This window comes from Danio rerio, chromosome 11 (assembly GCF_052040795.2).
Source record: "Danio rerio strain M-AB ecotype USA chromosome 11, GRCz13ab, whole genome shotgun sequence".
Taxonomy (NCBI): Eukaryota; Metazoa; Chordata; class Actinopteri; order Cypriniformes; family Danionidae; genus Danio; species Danio rerio.
The window spans coordinates 22,184,519-22,209,197 of NC_141031.1; the positions used below are offsets into that span (position 1 = coordinate 22,184,519).

Consider the following 24,679-nt stretch of genomic DNA (forward strand, 5'->3'; position numbering starts at 1 on the left):
GTTGGTTAATTGCATTCAATGTACAAATTTCTATTCTATTCTATGGACCCTTTTCACAAGACTGTTATGACACAGTTACCAGTCATCAAATTCTTAAATTGTTGAAAGTAATTAATATTTCGATTTTTAAGATAACATATGAACATTTATATGCATTCATGCAGTTAACTTTTCCAGCCAGGTTTTTTTTTAGCACACTCTCAGAAAAAAAAGGTACACAGTGTGTAATGGAAATTCATTTTTAGATGAGCTTTATATGTTAGAAATTTGTCTAAGACTCATTTTTATATGTGCATGTATCTGTGTTCTCCATATGTTCATCATAAAACCTGTGTGTACATTTTTTATACATAACTATGTTTCTTTAGGTGAATGCTTTTTAATTATCCTAAGAATTTCCCTTATCTGACTATGTAGGGGTGAACACATTTCTTTTCTCTGGGTACGCATCACTGGAATTTATGGTCTATACATCACCTGAGGTACGGTTGCTTAAGAAGGATGTGTGGTTGTTATGAGCATATTGCACGAACAGCAGAAGTCGCCTGACGTAATTGTAGATGAGGCCTTATTGGGAGTTGACCTCGTAAGCAGTACAAACTAGATAAAAAGGTAAAAACATTGCTTTAGTATCTCACTCTGCAGAAACTGTTGTTGCTGTATGATTGTGATCTTCTTTATAAAGAATAAAACTTTGAAAAGACATCCCGGGTAAGACATTTGTTTCTTGACCATTGAGAGAGCCTCCTTAGAGAAAATAGCCACTACACAGTGGTACAAATATTGTTCCTAGAGGAACAGTTTTGTACCTTTGTAAAAGTTGTACCTTGTATGGTACAGAAAAGACCAATAAAACTAAATATTAAAACTAACTAAATAAATATTACTGGAAAGGCAAAATGATTTTATAAATAATTTTCATATTAAAACATGAATCATCATTTAAAAGCTTATGTTTAAAGAAACTCATAAACATTAATTATTAGGTTCTATTTTATAAAACAACTGGTAAAAAAAACTATAGGTATTGTAAACTAAACATTTAGGGCATTTAATTAACATTCTTTAAGCATTTTCTGATAAATACATTTTCATTATTGATATCCACACCTTTTAGCATTTACTTTCCACTACGCACATGAGCTGGAAAAATCCTGCATGTGCAAAGTGTTCATGCAGACATTTTAGTGTTGTAAAACTAATCAAACATTGTGCATATATCATTACAATAGTTTTGTATAATTCTATTTTTTTTTAATTATATATCTGTATTGTATTTGCAGGTTTTAAAAACCAAAGGTCCATTTTGGTTTTCCATGGTAGAAGTAATGTCCTTAAATGTACAAACTGCATTAGTACAAATTAGTTTTTTTGTCTTAAGGGTCAATTCTGTTCCATAAAAAGGTACTACCCCACTGACAAGGGTTCCCCTTCGGTTGGGGAACTTCAGTGCTATTAAGTGGATTTGATATTGAAAATCCACGTATGGGAAGGATTCGGTTCAGAAGCCGCTTGTCTGAAAGAGTATTGAACGGGCCAATGAATGCAATGAATTGGCAGCGTAAGCTTGCACAGGTGTGCTTCATTGCCAATTATCCCAGCATATAAGCACACCTGGAGCGAGCAAACGCCATCCTTTTCGCTTCAGAGACTTTCTGATCGAGTCGATGAGGGTTCCTTCTGCTGTGATCCAGCGATTCCGAGCGAACGAGTGCATTCTCCCGGTCCAGAGTGTGTACACGCAGCGGCAGACGGTCGAGCTGGGTTTCGAGCGGTGCGTATAAAGTTGCAAACTTCACAGAAAGAGCAACACAGTCGTGCTGCACGTCCTTTTCAGGACGGCGCTCCAACTGTGCGTTTCTGGATGTGGTGGTTTCCTGTCCTCGGATGATGGGTAAGGGCACTACGTTGCACGCCTGGGGGGTCCAGCATGTTAATGCGCTGCTCGCGGGCAGTTCATGACGTCATTGCGATGCCATGACTGTTGCGCAGTAAAGATTGCGGCTAGCCTTTGCAAAAGGGCAAACCATCCCAGTTGTCCCCTACTCACCCACGGGCCCGCGGACCTCCAGCTTCTCTAAGCGCTCCATCCAAGCTTCGGGCGGGTGAAGCGATCCGTCTAACAGATGGTAGCCCTTACGCTCGATGACATCGGAGACCAGACGTCCACCGCGGCATCAGAGGGTGGTCTTTCATTGACCGATAATGATCCAGACCCACTCGCCCCCTCCGGGCAGGTGAGCGATGTCAAACGGATCCTGAAACGGACATGTTAGCCATGCTTTCCCGGGCTGCTTCGGTGAGAGAGCAGTTGATGGGTGATGTCTTATCGGCGGTCCGTAGCCCGCTCCGCCCGCTGTGCCATTCATACCTGCTTCTTGCCGAAGGCGCCCGCCTACGAGAGCTGCACCGCCCCCGCACACGCCTCTGGCGAAGCGAGCGCGTCGAGCACCTCAGAAGCAGGCAGCCCCCCTGCCCAGAACGCTGCTAAGTCTGGGACGCTATGCTTTCTAGCTTGCAGATTCGGTGCGTTTCGCCAGTGGCTCACGAGCGCTGGGAGGATGGTCTCCTTTCTCCCACCCCTCGAACCTCCCCTCCGGAGCTCGGGTGCAGAGTGAGAGCAAATATCTCACCTCCAGCTTTTCCGTGGGACCTGCACGCTTCCCGGATCAGCACACCCACTCCGCGCTGCCCCACTGCTGGTACGTCAGCGATTGTAGCGATGAGTCCATTAGCGAGAGCTCTGCCAGCCTGGTTAGCGCGGGCCAGCTCTTCGTGGTGGCTCATATGCACAATCAGATTCGGCTATGCGATTCAGTTCGCGAAACGGCCCCCCAAGTCACGGGTGTGTATTCACCAGGGTCAGCCCCCTGTCCGCCCCTGTCTTGCGAGAGGAGATTGCTGTCCTCCTGGCAAAGGATGCAATCGAGCCGCTCCCTCCGGCCGAGATGGAGAGCGGGTTTTACAGCCCACACTTCATCGTGCCCAAAAAGAGCGGTGGGTCACGGCCAATCCTAGATCTGCGCGTTTTGAAACGCTGTCTGCACAAACTGCCGTTCAGAATGCTAACGCAGAAGCGCATCCTCCGGTGCGTTCGTCCTCTGGGTTGGTCTGCAGCATTAGACCTGATGGACGCGAATTTCCATGTCTCCACTCTTCCTCGCCACCGTCAGTTTCTGCGGTTTGCGTTTGAAGGTCGAGCTTGGCAATACAAAGCCCTCCCCTTCGGGCTCTCTCTGTCTCTCTGCCGCTCGGATTACTCTATATGAGACCACTTCAGCACTGGCTTCAAGGTCCCCAGTCCCTGCATGGCACGCGCACGCACACCGAGTCTCTGTTACTGCGCTGTGACGCCACGCCCTCAGCCCTTGGAGCGACCCCTCGTTCCTACAGGCCTGAGTGTCTCTAGGACAGGCGTCCAGTCTTGTTGTCGTTTCAACAGACGCTTCCAACACGGGATGGGGGGCTGTGCGTTGCGGGCATGCGGCTGCGGACCTGTGGAAAGGTACCCAGTTGCATTGGCATATTGCCTGGAGCTGTTGGCAGTGTTCCTCGCTCCCCACCGTTTTTTTCCGGTGCTGGAGCAGCAACACGTGCTGGTCAGGACGGACAGTACGGCGGGGGCAGCGTATATCAACCGTATGGGGGGTATGCGCTCTCGCCGCATGTCTCAGCTCGCCCGCCGTCTGCTCCTCTGGAGTCATCCGTGGCTAAAATCGCTGCACGCCATTCATATTCAGGCAAGCTCAACCGTTCAACCAATGCGCTCTCACGGCAGCCTTACGTCCTGGAGAATGGAGACTCCACCCCGAGTCTGTTCAGCTGATATGGGCGCGATTCGGGGAAGCCCAGTTCAATCTGTTGCTTCCCCCGAGATTGCTCATTGCCAGTTATTTTTTTCCTGACCGAGTGCTCTCGGCACGGATGCACTGGCTTACATCTGGACTCGGGGCATGCGCAAATACGCGTTTCCCCCAGTGAGCCTACTTGCGCAGTTACTGTGCAAGGTCAGGGAGGATGAGGAACAGGTTGCTGGTTGCGCCCCTCTGGCTCAACCGGACCTGGATGTCAGAGCTCTCCCTCCTCGCGATGGCCCTCCCCTGGAAGTTCCCTTCGAGAGAGCACCTACTCTCTCAGGGACAGGGCACCATTTGGCACCCTCGCCAATCTTTGGAGGTCCTTAGACGCGAGGAAGACTTAGGTAACCTCCGATTGCGGTGTTTAATCCCCGAGCGCGCCTATGCCCTGAAGTGGAGTCTATTCACTGAATGCATCTCTCGCAGAGAAGACCCCCGTAATTTGCCAGATCAGCGTTGTGTTTTCTTTACGCCGAGAGAAGCTGGAGAGCAGGCTGTCGCCCTCCACACACAAGGTTACGTGGCTGCCATCTCCGCTTTCATGACGCGGTGGCTGGCAGCATCGTGGGAACGCATAACCTCATCATCCGGTTCCTCAGGGGCGCTAGGCGAATTAATCCACCACGCCCCCTCTCATGCCCTCTTAGGATCTCGCCCTCGTTACACGAGCCGCGTCAGATCCCTTCGATCCTTGACTCAGTATTTTTCTGTCCCTGAAGACACTAGTTTGACACTGTCCCACTAGTTTGTGGATGCCATTCTCTCGCTTATCAGAGCCGAGGTGAGCCGCGTCCCCCGAGAGTGCTTGCGCACTCCACTTGGAGCTTAGCATCCTCTCGAGCGCGCGCACGCGGCGCCTCTCTAACAGACATCTGTAGAGCTGCGGGCTGGGTGACACCCAGCACATTTGCAAGGTTTTACAATCTGCGAGTGGAGCCGGTTTCCTCAAGGGTATTAGGTAACCCTTTGGTGATTGAGGAAACAATTTGGTAGGGTGTTTAAACACGCTTGCTGCGCCATTCTCCCTAATATGGAGGTACGTGCGCCTTTTTATCTGTAAGTAAAGTTCCCCATCAGGTGAGCCCTGGAGATTCCTCCGTGGCCCCCAGCACTGACTCAGCGGAGGTGTCACTTGCTGGCCCACTACACTGTAGGTCTGCCCGCTGGTCAGCCCGCGTTTTGGGTATAGGTGCCTGCTATGCGTGATCCCCACTAGGCGATCCCATATGCTTATTCCGCCACGGTTAAGTCCCCCCCCCCCTGGGTGGACCCGTGTCTTCCCTCTCCGCTAACCACTTTTTTGCTATGCATACTCCCCCTTTTTAGGGCTAGTCCATATGTAAATTCTGCCATCTATTCCCTCCTTGGGTAGCGTATGGCCTCCGCAGCGTCTTCCCTATCGGGATTGCGCGCTTCCCAACGTACTGTCGTATTTTCCTAGAATTATCTAGATGCTCACAACTTCCCAAAAAATATATCTAATCCGTAAAACTTCTGTTGAAGTAGGATAAATTAGGGCCAGGGACACGTTGGAGGACCGCACCTCCCATGATGTGGGTGCGTCACGCTTGCTTGACTATCCCCTCATCGGGGGCGTTGGTAAGGTGCAGTCATTATGGCGCTTTCCATAGTCTTCCCATACGTGGATTTTCAATATCAAATCCACTTAATAGCACTGAAGTTCCCCAACCGAAGGGGAACGTTCGAGGTTACAGAAGTAACCCTTTATTCCCTGAGGAGGGGAACGGAAGTGCTATACTCCGTTGCCATAATGACTGTCCCTTAGCTGTTTGAAAGTCTCTTCAGCTTAAAAGGATGGCGTTTGCTTGCTCCAGGTGTGCTTATATGCTAGGATAATTGGCAATGAAGCACACCTGTGCAAGCTTACGCTGCCAATTCATTGCATTCATTGGCCCGTTCAATACTCTTTCAGACAAGCGGCTTCTGAACCGAATCCTTCCCATACGTGGATTTTCAATATCAAATCCACTTAATAGCACTTCCATTCCCCTCCTCGGCGAACGAAGGGTTACTTCTGTAACCTTGAACGTTCTTTGGTACAACATTGTACCATTTTTTTCTGAGAGTGTATAGTGTCCTCCACTTACTAGTGTTTCTAGTACTATTTTATTATGCCCCCCAATGGAACTGACCACCCCCATTTAAAGTCAAGATATAAATTAACAGAAGTTTCTTTTATACAGAACAGGTCTATTAGTTAACAAACTAAATAGATGGTGGGTGCAATAGGCGGCGCAGTGGGTAGCACTGTCGCCTCACAGCTAGAATGTTGCTGGGTCGACCCTTGGCTAGGTCAGTTGACATTTATGTGCAGAGTTTGCATGTTCTTCCTGTGTTTGCATGGGTTTCCTCCAGGTGCTCCTGTTTCCCTGACAAATCCATAATCAAGGGCTAGCTAAGTCTGTAGTGTGTGTCCTGGTCCTCCAGGTTGGCGGTTGAGTGTTGAACTAATGACCCACCTCATAAAAATAAGATGTTACGAAACACCAATATCGTGCGGCTAAATATCAACTTCAATATAAAATATAAAACTTATGATATTAAAAGTAAGTAAGTATGTTATGTTGTATGTATGTTGTACATGTGTTATGTTGTAAGTATGGCATGTTATTTATGTCTCTACATGGTTATGCATTTTTATTTATCTTCTCTTTGTATATCACGCATGTTGGATTTCTTCTCCAATTAAACTAGTGAGTTCACTCACACCTGTGCTGTAAGTGCATATGTTGGAAAATATAATATGTCACGTCATTCATTCATTTTCTTTTCTGCTTTAATCTGGGGTCGCCACAACGGAATGAACCGCCAACTTTTCCAGCATATGTTTTACACAGCGGATGCCCTTCCGGCTGCAACCCATCACTAGGGAACATCAATACACACTCATTCACACACATACACTAAGATCAATTTTAGCATACCTAATTCACATATACCACATGTCTTTGGACATGTTGGGGAAACCGGAGCACCTGGAGGAAACCTATGCGAACACGGGGAGAACATGCAAATATGTCACTTCAACTAGACGGATATCAGAAAAATATACCTGCATGGTATCCATCCAAGTCTATGTGATTTGTTTCAATCTCAAGACTTCTGCCAGATGCTCTCATCATAAACGGGCGGACTGGCCATCTGGCAGACCGGGCAGTTACCCGCTGGGCCGACATACTTTTTGGGCCGGGCTGATCATCTTCTTATGATCTGATCGGCCCATAAAACACTTAGCAGACTATCATGTTTTGTCTGCCTAAGTGATTGAAGATCCTGTGAGCTGTGACGCTCTGAAAGTAAGAAGTTTCTTTTCCAGACAGAGCGGCCCATGTGACACAATCTGCAGCCCATTGGTTCTTTTCTTTATTGACATTGGGCTGACCCAATCACAAACTTCTATTTTGGGCTCTGTGTAAGCGTGCAACGTAGGCATTATATCCCTGGCAATGTCTGACACTGGCGCTTACACATTGTAAAAGCCGTGCCAGGCACGAAAGGAGGACGGGGCTTAGCGAAGAGTCAATTCAATAGCATTTGTTTTCCTAACTTCTATTTAAGTAAAATTAAACAGCTTTTTTGCTCTGTGCTCTCTCTATAAACCGTATGAGTCATTAAACGTTTGATGTATCAAGTAGACTAAAATAATCATAAATCAGAGCACCCCTTTCCTGCCAAGCTTAGTGCAGATTAAATTAAACAAATGTTTGAAATTCTTTGTGTTAATTGACAGCTATTTAAACACAATACTTGAATTAGTATGTGTGTGTGAGTGAGAGAGTAAGAATATGCTTATGATTAGGGCTGAACTGGGACAAAAAATCAGCCCTGGCATTTTGGGCCAGAGTTGCCCACTACATCAATCAAAATGCTCCCCATCCACAGGGAGAACATGCAAACTCCACATAGAAATGCCAACTGATCCAGCCAGAGCTCGAAGCAGTGCACTTCTTTCTGTGAGGTGATCCTGCTACCCACTGTGCTACCGTGACGCCTTTGTATTAAGTTATTTTAGTTTTTGTTATTTGCCTAGAGTTATTCTACCTGTATTTCTTTGTGTTTTCTTCTTGTCCCTTTGTATTCCCCATGTCTGTCCTGACTTGTCCTGCCCTGACACATGTGAGTCCCTGACTGCTATCTGCTGTCCTAATACAGAGATTGTCATTCTCTGTTCTCTGCTGTGCGTCTTCAGGTCTCCACCACCTTCTGCCTAGTCTGGTATTTTTTTTCTTTCGCAGTCCTCCAGCTTGTAATCTTCTGTGGCTGGTGTCAGCGGTCATTCAGGGCTGTTCTGCACTACTTTTCCCTATTGTTGGACTTTGACTGTTTACCTCATCTTTTGCACTATCTGTCAAAAAAAAAAAAAAAATCTTATTTTCCTATTTAATCTAATCACTCTATAATAAAAACACTGTCCTTAGGAACATTTGGTCAATCTCATGTTTTAATATGCAATTGCAAAATAAAGAATATTTTACAATGTTTTGACTGTGAGTATACATCAAATGCTAAACTAAACATATGGAAGCATTCATTCATTCATTTTCTTTTCGGCTTTGTCCCTTTATTCATCAGGGGTTGCCACAGCGGAATGAACTGCCAACTCCAGCATATGTTTCACACAGCAGTTGCACTTCCAGCTGCAACCCATCACTGGAAAACATCAACACACTCATACGCTATGGACAATTTAGCATACCCAATTCACCTATACAACATATCAATAAACCGGAGCACCCGTAGTACATGGGATAGGAAACTCCACACAGAAATGCCAACTGACCCAGCCGAGGCTTGAACCAGTGACCTTCTTGCTGTAAGGCGATCATGCTACCCACTGCGCCACCGTGACGCCCCCTATAGAAACATATTATATTTTATTTTATTATTCTGTTATTTCCTGTCACAAAAGTGTACCAGATATATTATTTTGCATATTTTATATGGGTCATTGGTCTCACTGAGTCATCTCATTTCAACAGCTTAAGAATTGGTTAATTATCACAAATAATAGCTTTTGAGAGAATGAGAGAGAGATGTGGGAGAGAGCAAATTTCAAGAGGAAGGCTGTGGAGGAATCACTGTGTTTAAAAAAATGGCAGAGTGGAAACTGTAGAAGAGGAGACAAAACCAAAGACCTGCCGAGAGAGAGATACACACAAAAAGACAGAAAGAAAAGCCACTGTGTGACCAAAAGTGATTAGGACTGCATGTTTCCCCTGTGATAAGCTTTTTTTTTTCAGAGGACACTTCAAATGGAGAGCGTGGAGATTAATTTCCTCAGGAGAAGATGCATCACATCCTCCAATCCCCCAGCATTCAATTGCAATAATTATCCAAAATGGCGTTGCCACTTATGGCAGCCTCACATTTGCATTGCTCAGAGTAGTTTGTGGATGATGAAATAATTGTTTTAATTTCCTCCTCTCCATACATTTGGAGTATGGAAAAGGGTCTGGAAGAGTACTTGACCTTTTGACTTTGACCAGTTAGTTTCGTGAGAACAGCTGAAGATACAAATACTTTTTCTGATTAAAAAAAAAAAAAAAAAAAAAAAAAAATATATATATATATATATATATATATATATATATATATATATATATATATATATATATATATGCAAAGTAACACATTCATTTGACCAGCGTTCTATTGTTTTACGACCTGTCTTATATGCATACAGTATATACATTTCACCAAGACAATCCACAACCACATTTTGCACACATTACAAATTCCTTTATGTGGAGGAATAGAATACAGATATTTGACTGGCCTGTCTGCAGTTCGGACCTGTTTCCAATAGAGAATGTGTGGCACATTTTGAAGCACAACATGCAGCAACGAAGGCCCTATACTGCTGCCCATCGTATGACTTGTTTGCAGGAAGAATGGGACAAAATTACATCCGAAACTCTTAATTACTTATCTATATCTATATCTATATATATTGGAATTTTGATTTTATCTAATGTGACTTGCATTGCATTCAAAATACAAATTTACATTTCTATTCTATTCTATTTTTTCCAAAGTGCCATTTATTGCATACAATATATATACTTCTATTTTACCACTATATTCTATATTTACAGCAGATGCTACTGTCCAAAGTGACATTGCATTCTGAGGATATTTACATTTTCTTTTCTATTATTTAAATTATGTTTTTACATTAAGCTTTTAAAGTACACATTTCCATTTCTATTCTATTCTATTCTATTCTATTCTATTCTATTCTATTCTATTCTATTCTATTCTATTCTATTCTATTCTATTCTATAATGTTCTATAATTTTCTACATTTGCACATGCTTTTATCTTTTTGTCCTTGCATTTAAGGTACACCATTAATGCTTTATCAGTTCTGTTCAGACGTATTCTTTTTTTTAACAAAATTCTATTGTTTTCTGAATTTACATATATACATATTTGCAAATGCTAACAGTGCAGTCAGTGTACACATTTGCATTTTAATAATTTGTATTTTATTTTGTTCGATTATTATGCATTTGAAAGAAAGCTTTCATACAAAGTGACTTTCACAGTATTGAAGTTACATATTTACATGTTATATGTTTAGCAGTTCTGTTCTGTTCTATTCTATTCTATTCTATTCTATTCTATTCCATGCTTTTAAAATATATTTCTATTTAAAATAACACTGCATTCAAGGTACACTTTTAATTTTTTTTAGTTAATTTCAACCCTATTGAAGTTATGTTCAGTTCTATTGCAGTCTATACTTTATTTACATTTCTGCATTTGACAGATGCTCTTTGCAGAGTTACTTTCATTGCAGTCAACATAGACATTCACATTTTTTAGAAGCTCAGTTCAGTTTACTCATACTCTATCCTATTTTTTCCCATTCTATTTACATAAATGTATATTTTTATCTATACTTTTGGCAAAGACTTACAGCCAAAGTGACTTAGGTTATATTACATTACATTAAGTATTCTATTCTATTCTATTCTATTCTATTCTATTCTATTCTATTCTATTCTATTTCACATTTACATTTATGCCTTTTGCAAAGCATTCATTCTAAGTGCTTTATATTGCATTCAAGTTACTCATTTACATTTTTTTATCAGTTCCTTTCTGTTCTATAATCTAGGCAACAAGTAATGATGTTAATAAAAAAACAGGCTGCACAAATTTGACATTCCAAATAGGTTTTCAAGGCAAGATAAATCAGACTACATTAATCAGAGTTTTACAAATGTCTTGCCATGTTGTAATGATAGTATCTCATTTTACAAGACAATTTCCTAATTGTTTCTGGAAATCCTGAAGTGTCGTGCAAAGGGTCTGATGTTAGCCACATATCAGCAGTAGCACTCCAGAGAGACTTACAGATGGACACACATGCACAGAAGCTGGAAATGTCCTCAGAGATCAGTTACGTTCTGGGTCTCATCAACCAGATTATGTCAGAGCACCAGAGTGTGACACTATGGCAAGTCCAACACACACTTTTCTAACCCACAATCATCAGATGGCCGTAGGAAAACACAATTTAGCTTATTTTTTCTTCTTCTTTACACTAGAGGCTACAATTAGTGGCAGGATTGTAATTTCTGGTGAAATCAGACCAATGGGTTACATTTGAAAATCATACCTTCAACCCTATTATACTGACTTTTAGCCACCCCAAATTAGTTTAGATGATTGTAATGTATCAAGCAAGATGTTCATAATTACTTAACCAGTGTTTATAGGCTACATCAAGTATAAAGCAAGTGACACGTTATGCAAACAAACATGTCTCTCTCTCTGTACATAGTTTATTATATTGGCTTCAGTGCACCAGATTAAGCTAAAACAGAACACATTTCAAAGCAAGTGATGTATTTACATGTATTTACACATCTGTTTATACACACAAGCTCTTATGCATAGACAGAACACACGAGGAAAAAATAAAAAGGTCAATTGCAATGCTTTTACTATAATGTCATTATATTAATTATTTATTTATAGTTTGCTCAGAAATCAGGTTTGGAAGGCATATTCAAAAATAAAGTGATAAAGAGCAAAACCAATGAACTGAACCGGCTGCTGGTGCATTATATAAGCATGTTCCTCTGTTCATATGCAATTAATCATGACATAAAAATATCTCACTTGCACTAATAAGGAGTAATTTACATGTTTACAGTTATGCAAAACTTAAATATGCACGATATTCGGTAAACATGCCCATTTCCAATGCTTCTTACAGGCTAATAGAAATGCGCAAATGGATTAAGGGTCCTATAGTAAACATGCATGGCTGTAGTACATTAACTTATTAAAACAGCACGTGATGGTAAAAACGAAACGATAGTAAAAAAAAAAAATCAGTCTCTCCTGCACATGCCTGGACCAAGTTTATCGAAAAAAGTAAAGGAAAGAGTTACAGAAAAGGTGAGAGGAAAAACCGCGTGCTTTAAGCACACTTACCCATTCCAGAAGACGAATAAATCCCAAAGGTAATTTAAGCACTTGAAATGTCCCGAGTGACACAATCTGTAACACCAAACGAACATGATAACGCTATTTAATGTAGTTCAATTACACACACGTTTTAAACATGTATCCCCAGTCTCCAATTTACTGTCAAATGTAAAACAACACTCTATTTTTATTACCTGGTTAGCTGTTTCCATTTTGCTGTTTGAGGAAAACGCGCTTGTAAGTAGGATAGGTCAAGACCAAAACAACGCTAAATGAGTGATGTGCCAGAGTCGCAAGCGCAGAGCATGGAATCGGCTTTATTCGCGCCTCCAGACGGAAAGAGACGAGTGAGTTCGGCTGAAATCGTTTCTCAGTACGAGAAGATCCGAGACGTTTCCAATCAACCCTCTAGCTTCGTCAAAAATCGCTCCATTCTCGCGAAAAAAACGAGTGTGTTCGGCAAAAACCGTAGTTGTTTTACGGATAGAACCGAGCTTGTTTGGATTTGAGAGACGCTTTGGAGTTCCTTGGAGACAGGATTTGATTGGATTTGATCAAATGAACCGTAGCCGTTATGTTTTTCGTTATTGGACGATATTGCTTTCAAATTACAATTTGTTTGGGCTATAAAACACCGCTTTGACAGTCCAAAATTCATTTTCTGACTGAAGTAGCAATCAAATATTAACAGAATAGCCTATTTTTAAAGTTAAAGAGATTAATCTAAATGGATTAGGCAACTATTACTCAAACTCAGTGTCTAGAGAAGCTTTTTTCTTGCTAGTAGCACGATTATTCCTTTTTGACAAGTGACAGTTTGCTGTTAATTCACTCACCCTTAGGCCGTTCAAGATGTAGGGGACTTTCTTTTCTTCAGCAGAACATTAAAGTTTTTGTTGCTGAATCTGTGGTGAATTCTGTATTTAATGAAGTAGGCAACTATTACTCAAACTCAGTGTCTAGAGAAGCTTTTTTCTTGCAAGCACGATTATACATTGTGGCTTATTCAGTTTCCCATTCAGTATTTTGTAGGGGTAGCTCTGTGCCCAGTGACATTTTCATAAAGCTCACTGAAGTGTGTAGAAACACTGTACTGATTCCAACTCAGCTACATTACATAATCATGATCTTCTTTAACTGACCAAGAAAGCCAGAGAATGAATCAAGATAATAATATGCAAGTATATATGCATAGTATGCAAGTCAGTGTGCATATATTTGCATATTTTAGGTGTACAGAAGCATTCACTGAAAAAATAAAGGGAGAAAATCAGGGAACATAAAGATTAACGGAAATAAAATAAGCTTAATTCTTATAAATGTATAAATGTTAATTAATACTTGGCATATAAAACCATGCAGATATAGAAATGCAATTGAAATCAAATCCCAGATGGCTGATGTAATTATTTATTTATTATTTTTTGCACACAACACACACATAAAGGACATACACCTAATTTCACTTAGATCATACGCTCCCTAAGGGACTCGCGCAGTCACTGAGAATGAGGGAAAAAAGACTTCAGGAAGTGCGAGTGTCAGAATAAAGCCTGCAGGGACATGAGCCTTGAAGAGCTTTTTAGGCACTGTTCATTTAAAGTTCGCTGTGTGTTTGTGTGTTCTTGCATTTAGATCTGCATTTGCCTGCAAGTCCAAGGTCAGATCTAGCCTGATCACTGTTCTTTCTGTTATTATGAGAAAGAGCCCAAACGTGCACACACAAACACACCTGATGCCATCTCAGCTGCTACCCTTTGTCTTCGTCTTCACCAGCACAAATAAAGAAAACAGCAAATGTCACAGAAGTGCGGTAATGTTGTTTTCACACAGACGTATTTGGTGATGCTGAAGAAGCACAAAGCGTATTGTTTAAAGGTTTGTAACACATACAGACAGGTGTCGACACTGATCACACCTTCAGACAGAGGAACACCTGGGTTCAGAAAGCTCTGGGGATGAACAGATGACAATGGCACACTCAGTGGGCCAGTCACTCTGATTCTTGGCTAAATAGTAACTGTATGCACATGCAAGTTCGGTTACTTTAAGGGTACACAATCAACACAACTGTTATAATTTAAAGAATATAAAAAAATGATTTAAAAGTCTCTATAATTTTTTATACACATTTAATTTGAGTTAATTTAGGTTTATTGGGAAATTAAGAAATGTTGATAAAATAAATTTATGGCTTTTAATAATATATTTTATTTACAGTAAGGGTGCATGAGCACCAAAGCGTTTTTGCCCAAGGCAAGCATACATATTTTTGTTGCTTTTGTTGTGGAAAATTGTTCTGGATTGCAAAAACAAGTTTTTAAAAAAATAGAGAAGTCTGAAGTCTTTAAAGTTGCTAGGCAGAAGCATTTATTGTCACAGCAAACAGTAAAAATAGAGAGAATCGGCCTAAGGTCTGATGAGTATAGCCCCGTACCCTGATGAAATACACTTCTCTGTCTTAAAGGGGTGGTCCAGAGTGTATTTTAAGGGTTGGTTGTGTTTATAAAATGCAAAGCAATGTGTGCTCATGCTTCATTTATAGAAAATAAAGTAATTTTTTCAATATATCTTACTTTGATTATATACAGCTACTTAACTAGCATGCAAACGATTGTCATATTTCCTAGTTCCTCCGAAAGCCCACCCACAAGAGGCTCTGCTTGGCCGGCTAACATATTGTGCTGTGATTTGCAGATCAGATCTACGTCACCAGGAAGCATCTCTGTTATAACATTACAGCACATCTGGCCACACCCCTTCGCTGTGCAGGGTGAATGCACATTACCTGAAGAGTTTATGACATCATTTACCCAGATGTATTTTCTTGAAGTCTCCAAACTTTGTTCGCTGTAGGCTTTGCTAAGCTAAGTTTATAAAAGCCAATGTCTCCCTTTGCATTTAACTATGAGCGTATTACATTCAGAGTTGTTGTTTATGTTCACACAGCTACATTACACATCAACCAATGTTTAAAATATGATATTGTAGTGGACCACTCTTTAACACTCCATCCAAATTTACACATTAGCACGTCTCTAGTAGCTTCTCCACTGATTGGATCTCAGCTCTCCCAGGTGCTCCCTACCCATGGCCATTTGAGTAATTCTTTACCACTGATAGAAGTTTTTTAGGGATCCTACCCATGACCAGTTAAGGTACTTTCTTCCTACTTCAAATGTGGCAATTCAGCAAAAACAATGCTCCAAATATATCTTGTTCACTGTACATTGAGCAGTCAACTTTAAGCTCAGCTGAAGTCCATATGGCTAGTTTTAGGCTCATAGTTTTTTGGAAGTCATTGTAACTGAGCATGGGTGCAGGTGTGCATGAGCATTAGTCACGCATGAAACAGAACGCAAGTGCCCTTATAACCTTACTTCCATACATCTGTTCCCATTATGTTAATTACACATCCAGCTCTTTTAATTATTTTCCTGTTTCTGGCCGTGTTTGCAAAGTATCTTTCCATTTTAATCAGACTAGTCTGTTTAAACATGGCTTCTTCATAAAAGTATAAAGGTCAGGCATACAAAGGTTGATAATAATAATCATATACAGGATGATAGTAAGGGTATGGCATAAAATAAAACATAGAAAACAAGGAATAAAAATGAAGTCATCCAAATAAGCGTACAACTGAAAGTAGTAAAAATCAGAAATCCATCAATACGTCAATTAATTCCTCAATACTTTCAATGAGATCATCAAATTTTAGTTTTTTTTTTAGAATCCCAGCAGTGCCACATGGTGCTGGTTGTCCTAAATATTTATTATTATTCAGGTATTAAAAATGTTATTCTTTACCGTCAAAAACATCTGTATTAAGTTTAGATTTTTTGAAGACAGTTTTGAACTTTCTATTCATCATGAGAAACAAAAACTAGCATGATATGAGCACAGTATAGCAGCTGACAGGTCTTTAAGTCATGCATCAAACACATCAAACAATAAACAATAAACACATGAAACCTTATTGCTTGCATTAATTAATGTGAAGGGCAGAAACTACATAAATGTACACAAATGTACAAAAGTTCCCCTTTCATCCGGCAACCACCAACCCAAGACTTCACTTTTGTCTTTTTGGTAAATATCCAATCAGAATTAATCTTGGTGTGTTTTGCAGAATGCACACACACACACATACATTTCAAAAATGATTGATCCATAGTAGACGCGGGATTTGATTAAAATATCATCCATATAGTCGTCTGTCTTATTAAACTACACTCAGAAATAAAGGTAAGAGAGCTGTCACCAGGATGGTACCTTTTCAAAAGGTACACGTTTGTACTTAAAGGGTCCATCCGCTTGTTAAGTGTTGACGTGTTATTAATATGGACCTTTTAGGTACAAATATGTACCTTTTGAAAAGGTACCACCCTAGTGACAGCTCTTGTATCTTTATTTCTGATGGTGTATAATGAAATGGCAACAGCTTTTGAAAAAGACCGTAAACTGTATGGGGAGGAAAAATCTGATAAAAACAACAAATCTGATGTGAGTAAAGAGAGCCATGGGACTGAGTGATCATTTTACAAGATAACACATTATTATTTGCCACTTGTTTAATCAGCGCTATACAGCTTGAACATAAAAAAAAAATTTGTCGCCCCAATGAAATCTCAAGAATTGTGTTGATTCAGCTTATTTTAAATAAGTAGTTTGAACAAGCAAAAAAAAAAAATATATATATATATATATATTGATTGCCGACACATAATTTTACATATTACTTATGATTTAAATAAACAATGCATATCTAATTTTTGGTCTTTAATGCAAAACCTATATTGCTTATTTTAATTATTTTATTTGTATAAATAAATGCATGTATACAATATTTTAATTAAATTAAACTTAAATTAAACCTAATATATCTTATTCAACTAAATCTAGAGTAGATTTAGTCAACTAAAATCTTCTGAAATTTAGTCGACTAAAATCTTTTGAAACTAGACCAAAACTAAAATGATTCAGATGACTAAAATATGACTTAGAATAAAATGGAATTTTAGTCAAAAGACTAAGACTAAAACTAAATCAAAATTTGCTGTCAAAATTAACACTGTTTGCAGGACTCTAAGTACAGCACCATACAGGGTGAGCTTCCAAGCAAACTGACTGTGGCGGAAAAGTTGTTCTTGCAGAGATTAAAGGGTGAGGTGAACATGTTTGATTATAAATCACACACAGATTTAAGTCATTTGTAGTATTTATTCAGTTCTTTGGGAAGAATCGCACAGAGACAACCCTTTATACATTGATAATTTATCCCTGTAAACATTAGTAGTGCAAAAAAGGAGGAACGTTTTTGCAGTTTCGCAAAAAAAAATGTAGCCCTGCTTATGTATTTACAATGAGCCTGTGTTGCATGATTCTGTGTAGGGCTGGGTGATTTGGCCTAAAAACAAAATCTCGATTAATTGAACATTTTAACTTAATTACGATTGATAAACTACTATTTAAATTATTTATTAAATGTTTTGCCCTTATAGTTCACTGACAAATGCTCACAAATTACAAGTGAGAGATTTCTGAATGAAGGGTGCATTACTTGATTTTAAAATAATTCAAGGAAACACACACTATCTACTATCTATGATTATTTTTTGAACATCAACGTTGAACAACTGAAATGAAAACACAGTGCCTAAAACTTATGAAAAAATGAAAGTAAATAACTTGCAATTTTGGAAACATTTAGGAAATTATTGTCAGTGTTTTTCATATTAAACGTAGAAAATAAGCAGTTACGCTTCTGAATAAAATAACATAACTGTTGTATATCCTGTAAATAATATATTGAACAGTGTTATTCTGTAAATACATATTTTAATGTAAATAATAATTTTAATGTAATCTAAAATATACCATCTCAACCATCTAATCATCATCAATGTAGTGCTAAGTAAGGCTCAAGAATAGGTCCATCATCTGTGACTGCAAAGTAGCGACACAAATATAAATCTGCCTCAGCCTTTAACGGAGTGGGTTATAGTATAATATAAACTATTATACTAATAATAGTTTAGTGGTGCACATTTGCCCTCTTATCCTAAATCAGTAGAGCATTTTTGTTTATTTTGGCAGTATATTTTTGCCACAGGCCCCAATTATTTTCCAACCCTGACTTGCTAGTGCACTATATAATACGTAAATTAAGTTATGTAATGCTCTATTACTATGCTGCCTGAGGTACAGCAGTATTATCTGAATGTGTGGTGGCACGGTGCCACTCGTCACTCCTAATTTTTCTGCCTGCGAAGAGCCTGGATGTGGCATGACTGGCATCTGGAGTAAAGCTTGGCACAATAGCACAGACATAAGCCTCGGGAATCCATACGCATGGTGGAGCAACCTGGGGAACAATCAACATCATTCTGTCTCACACCAAGGAAAGATGGCAGTCGCTTAACCTGCACTGAGAATCTGAGCGGCACATAACAATTACCACATGACTGGATCTCTTCCTCCAGTTGTGCCAACAGTTGCCACACTGTATAAGCCTGCAACTCCCACAGTAAAACCGGTTCAGGCTGCATCCAGACGCAGCGCACCGAGGGGTTCAGAGCAGCTCGATGAAGCATTAGCAAAACAGGAGGAAGAGAATCCGTGTAAACTGAGGATGCCCACCTTTTTCTGCATCTGTTTGAAATTATGGCTTGCGCTTCTGGTTTGTACAACCTCCATACAATTGATTTAAAACAAATCATCTACAAACAAATAAGGTTTTGCAACAAATAATCCATTTGCACACTGAAAACTGATAAGAAGTACATTTGGCTTTGTGGTTTCTCTATTATTGTGAAAATTTCATCACACTTTTGTTTCGACATGACATCCACATACACAATTCACTGTTTTTTGTTCCTCCAGGTTATTTTCTTATTATTCACATTACAGTAACATTAAATATACATCTGTAATATTGATGTGAGACACTATACAGAAAAAAATTATTCATTGGATTTACATTTTTTTTTAAGGTAAGTGTTTGCAAACAATTTATATAGGCTGAATTTAAACATTCAATTTAATTAGGTTTAGTAGTGTTCAACTTAATTAGTTTAAATTCAGCCACTTACTGTAAAAATAATCTGTAAAGCCAATGAATATTGTTTGTCAATGTAGTGATTTGTTATTAGTACTATCATTGGACCATTATTATTTCATTCATTCAATTTTTTTTTCGGGTTAGTCCTTTTATTAATCCGGGGTCGCCACAGCGAAATGAACCGCCAACTTATTCAGCACGTTTTTACGCAGCGGATGCCCTTCCAGCTGCAACCCATCTCTGGGAAACATCCACACACACACTCATTCACACACACAATCATACACTACGGACAATTCACCTGTATTGCATGTTTTTGGACTGTGGGGGAAATCGGAGCACCTGGTGAAAACCCACGCGAACGCCGGGAGAACATGCAAAGTCTGCACAGAAACAACAACTGACCCAACTGAGGCTCGAACCAGCGACCTTCTTGCTGTGAGGCGACAGCACTACCTACTGCGCCACTGCGTCGCCCTAAACACTTATTATTCCATAGTTCTATTTCATACTATTAGTGAAAAATCAACAAAATTTAATGCTATTGACATCTGTCGATATCTGTCATTTAGAAATTAACTATTCAGTTTTAGTCTAATTTAGTTATTCATCATGTACTTAAATACTAGTATCGTAGATTATGTTAGTATATGTACACACTGTTAGACTTTGCTGCATTTTAAAGTAACTTACTGCAAAAATGCACAGTAAATAACTGCTTACATTCTGTACAGTACACTACTGTAATGTACACTGCATTATGGGTATTTTTACTACTTTTACAGTAACTTACAGTTTGTCGGTAATATCTTAATATTATAATAATATTGTACTGTAAGTAAAAGCAGTACTGCTAATGTAAAAAGAGTTTACTGTAAAATCACCCCAAAGTAAAGTTACCACACAAATATGATAAAAACTAACAGAGTAAACTTTGACTTGCCATACCCCCATTTAATAGCCTCCAGATCATTTTCTTATTATTTTACAGTACAATACCATAATTATACTTCTGTTTTGGGGTTAAACTTGGTCTGCAGGAAGTCATTTGTTAATTATAATTTATGTTTAAATTATAAATTTAAAGTATTTTTACTATACTGTGAGCTGTGAGGGGAATAATGGCACCACATTTTACTTATTGTTTACAGTTTAATTGAAGTTATTCCCATAATTCGTGCAAACCATCATGTGGCAAAGGTAGTTAAAAAGTAGTTATTTCTTATTTCTCTTTATTTTTTGTTGTTTTCTTAAAAGAAAAAAAAATCTTTAAAATTGTACATTTACGCAGTTAAGTCACCAGCATTATTATAGTAAAATGTATTATACACTACACTAATATCAGTTAAATAGTCGGTCAGTGTGTCAGTAAAAAAAGACACTGTTATGTTAAAAAATTACCAACACATTTCGCTTGAACCCAATACAGTGCATGATAAATATGGAAAAACCTGTAAAGCATCATTATTGATCTTTCCTTCATATTGGGTCATCGTTTTTAAAATATTTTTTAATGTTTTACATTTTTAGGAAAGATTTAAGACTTTTTAGGTATACAATAAAATTATTATTATTATTATTATATTTTACTAAAACTTACAGATAGTTGCTAAGGAAGTAGTTCTATTTTCTGTTAAGGTTACAATTTTATATTTTGAGTTAAGTCATATTATTTTGCTTTATTTATAATTTATCTTTTATTTTACACATGTACACATACATGCAGAAAAGATGAGTAAAAAATAATAATTTTGTTTTTACAGTTAACTACTGAAATTATGAATTGTGAAAAATGATGTCATTCAGCCAACGACGAAGTTCCAGTGTTAGCTTTATTTGACTATTTTCATTTTTATATGGTTCCTTTCATAGCATCAATGTTGTAATGTAACTAAAATAGAATCACTTAAATAGACTTAAGCATACATAATCTATTTGTTCAAGTGAAAAACGAAACGACCGTTTAACCGCAAACGCCATCAGCAACAGCAGGCTCGCACAGAAACTCCATTGAAAATACTGGCGTGAAATTAATTTCCAAATTTTAAAGACATGGTGCAGAAAAATGGAATTTAATGCAGGGCTTTTTATCCAGTATTTATTCATTCATTCATTTTCTTTTCGGCTTAGTATTAATCCGGGGTCGCCACAGCGGAATGAACCGCCAACTTATCCAACATATGTTTTACGAAGCGGATGCCCTTCCAGCCGTAACCCATCACTGGGAAACACCCATACACACCCATTTACTCACATATACTACGGACAATTTAGCTTACCCAATTCACCTGTACCGCATGTCTTTGGACTTGTGGGGGAACTGGAGCACCGGAAGGAAACCCACGCGATCACGGGGAGAACATGCCAACTCCACACAGAAATGCCAACTGACCCAGCAGAGGCTCGAACCAGCGACCTTCTTGCTGTAAGGCAAGAGCACTACCCCCATATTGTAGATCAATCAGGCAGTGAAGGTCATTGAGTTTTTAGGTAAATCAGATCTTAAACGTGGCGATTTTGTAATGATGTGACAGTTCGTTGGAATCTCTTAGGCTGGCTTACTGAAAATGAAACGTCCCTGTGCATATATCCCATTCAAGCTAGAAATACCCAGAACCCTTTGTGTTTTGTAATTTTCATGAAATAACAATGTCACAAAGAAATAAACACTCTATGTAGAAAATATCAGGGTATTATAATTATATAATGAGTAAAAAAAGATGAGTAAATAAAAACGATTTTGATTTTAGAGTTAATTCGAATTCAGACCCGAATTATGTTCGGTTTAAGGTTCTGAAAAATGTAAAGGTATGTTTTTACAGTTCTTGAGGCTACTATTGATGAGACCAAATTCATTCATTCATTCATTCATTCATTCATTCATTCATTCATTCATTCATTCATTTTCTTTTTGGCTTAGTATATGTTTTACACAGCGTATGCCCTTCCAGCTGCAACCCATCACTGGGAAACATGCAAACACATTTTATTCAATTATTCAACATACACTACAGAAAAAATTTAGCTTACCCAATTCACCTATACCACATGTCTTTAGACTTGTAGTGGAAACTGCAGCACCCGGAGGAAACCCACACAAACACGGGAGAACATGCAAACTCCACACAGAAACACGATTGTGCTACTCAGTGCGCCACCGTGCTGCCTGAAACCAAATTGTAATAATAAAAATTCAACACCCTGTAAGTATAAATATTTTTGTCCATTTCAATGGATATCTGGTCAGAACAGTATACCAACATAAAATTCCAAAAAAACATACATTACATTTTTACTTTAATTTTTAGGTTGCCCCTTTTATAACAAATTTTATCTTCATCTTGCTCATCACTCCACAAAATGTCCACATCTAAGATATTTCCATCTGTTATATGCTCAAGATCAAAATCCGTATATTCTGCATATAAAATTGTTTCAGCAAGGAATTATACATTGATATAGTTTTTTTATATAAATATAAAAATGTTCAATCTGCATTCCTGGAGATTTCATTTTAATAACAGATTTTGAACACATTTAAAGCTCAAAGTTCAATGTTTTATCCGAAAGAATGTTTTTTTTTATTTTAAACTTTAATTAGTAAGTGCAATCCCTCCTGTTTACATATAATCTTTGAAATATTGACAAACATATCAAATCTGGATAAAACATTGTAATGTGGCTTATGTCTGTGTCTGGAGTGAAGTGATGGCAGGCTGCTTTTCAATGTAGTAGATTTTTTTAAATTACAACATGCCTAGCCTTACCGCCATTTGATTGGATGACAATCGTCATACATAATCTAATTAATTTAATTGAGTTATTGCTGTTTAACAGAAAGGGAACGATTTTTTTTGGACTGAAGTGGAACCTTTGGTGTGGTGCTGCAGTGTTGAACCCTCTGGCTGTTTCTGAATGAGCACTTCCTCCTTTGAATTTCAGATTATTTTTGACAACCGTCTCTCTCTATATATAAATGGAGAGGGTGCAGCATTCAATGTTCAGGTTGATTTCAGCTCCATTTTCTCACCAGCCTGCTAACCCAATCACCACACTCACGCCAAAAACACAAAGCAAGTGAAATACGCTTAAACATAAAAGATTGTGGAATTGTGCTGTGTGTAAATGCATTATCCCTCTTCTTATTCTGCACCACTAATCTGGCGGAAATAATCAGGATTAAAATTTGCATTCCGGGGGTGAAATGAGCACAAATGAGAGAAACCAAATAATGAGCAGACGCGCAGACACAATTAATGTTACGATTTGCTCCTCTTTGTGAACTGCCTTCGCAATATGAACAGATGATAGTGAGTGTTGTTCACGTTCGTGTTTACACAATGCACACTGTCTATCATGATGCAGCATCACAAGGGAAGACGCGCATCCTCACCGGTGACATTTTAACAATCGCAAATGTCAGACAGGTGCAACACAGACATCAATGTGCTCCCTGAGCTGGAGAGTATGGCAAGCTGTTTTAATATTTAACCTGTATCTGATTTTAAAGTACTACTTTTTTAAGATAGTAGGTTTTTACATTAATGACATATTAAAAAAGATTTCCTCAAAGGTGGTTTTACTTTTTTTTTTACCTCAGTGAAAATGTTGTTTTGAAAGACATGAACTTTTTTGTTTATATAGTGTAGGGGTGCCCAAAGTTTTTCCTATTAAAGGGTATTTTAACACCTGTGAATTGATTCAGCTGTTCCAAAACAGATTACAAATGTTACATTGTTGCTCTTTGCTCTTGGAGCGGTTCGCTTTCACACTGCAAAGTTTCTAATCGGACCAAAAGAGCTAAAACAAGTCACGTGTGAGTAAACTCTCCTCACATTGGTCAGAGTGTCAGGGTTTATTTTACAGTCCGGCTCAGCTGTCACGAGAGGTGGTGGTTTGGTGGTGTTTGACAAGGTGCATGCAACGTGTCTAAAGAGTGAGGAAAGATGCGGTAGGGAGGGTTGAGAAGGGTGTGTAGCCTATATGAGGACTGGGAGGGAGATGCGAGATTACCGGGAGATTATCACTTGTTTGCGGGCATCCAGAGACTCACGAAACTTCCTGCCCTACTCATAATTTTCTCTTCATATAGCCGTATGCCTATTACATATCCATAAAACACTGTAATGTAACCGCACTCGGATCGTATCGCTTTTTCTCTGCAATCGATCTGCTCCAGAGTTCGTTTCGATTGAGCCGAGACCACCTCATTTAAGCGATCTCAGAGCGATTGATTTGGTGTGGATTCGAGAGCGATTGGTGGTTTCACATATGCCAAACGAACCACAAAAGCTGG

General features: G+C 39.0%; 1 protein-coding gene across 5 annotated transcripts in view; it reads right to left on the reverse strand.

Moving 5' to 3' along the window:
- Window positions 1-24,679, reverse strand: part of synpra (synaptoporin a) — a 97,988-nt gene that overhangs the window by 47,980 nt on the left and 25,329 nt on the right. For 2 of the 5 annotated variants that reach the window (XR_015502515.1, XM_087273674.1), the window contains exons 1-2: window positions 12,518-12,615; window positions 12,330-12,395 (exon numbers count right to left, since the gene is read on the reverse strand). The exons of the other annotated variants lie outside the window; for them this stretch is intronic. Coding sequence is in view for 1 of the 2 variants with exons in the window: in XM_087273674.1 (XP_087129800.1) it covers window positions 12,330-12,395; window positions 12,518-12,535 (84 nt within the window). In the remaining variant the exon portion in view is untranslated. Of the gene's footprint in view, window positions 1-12,329; window positions 12,396-12,517; window positions 12,616-24,679 lie in introns of those variants that run through there. 5 annotated transcript variants of the gene reach the window in all.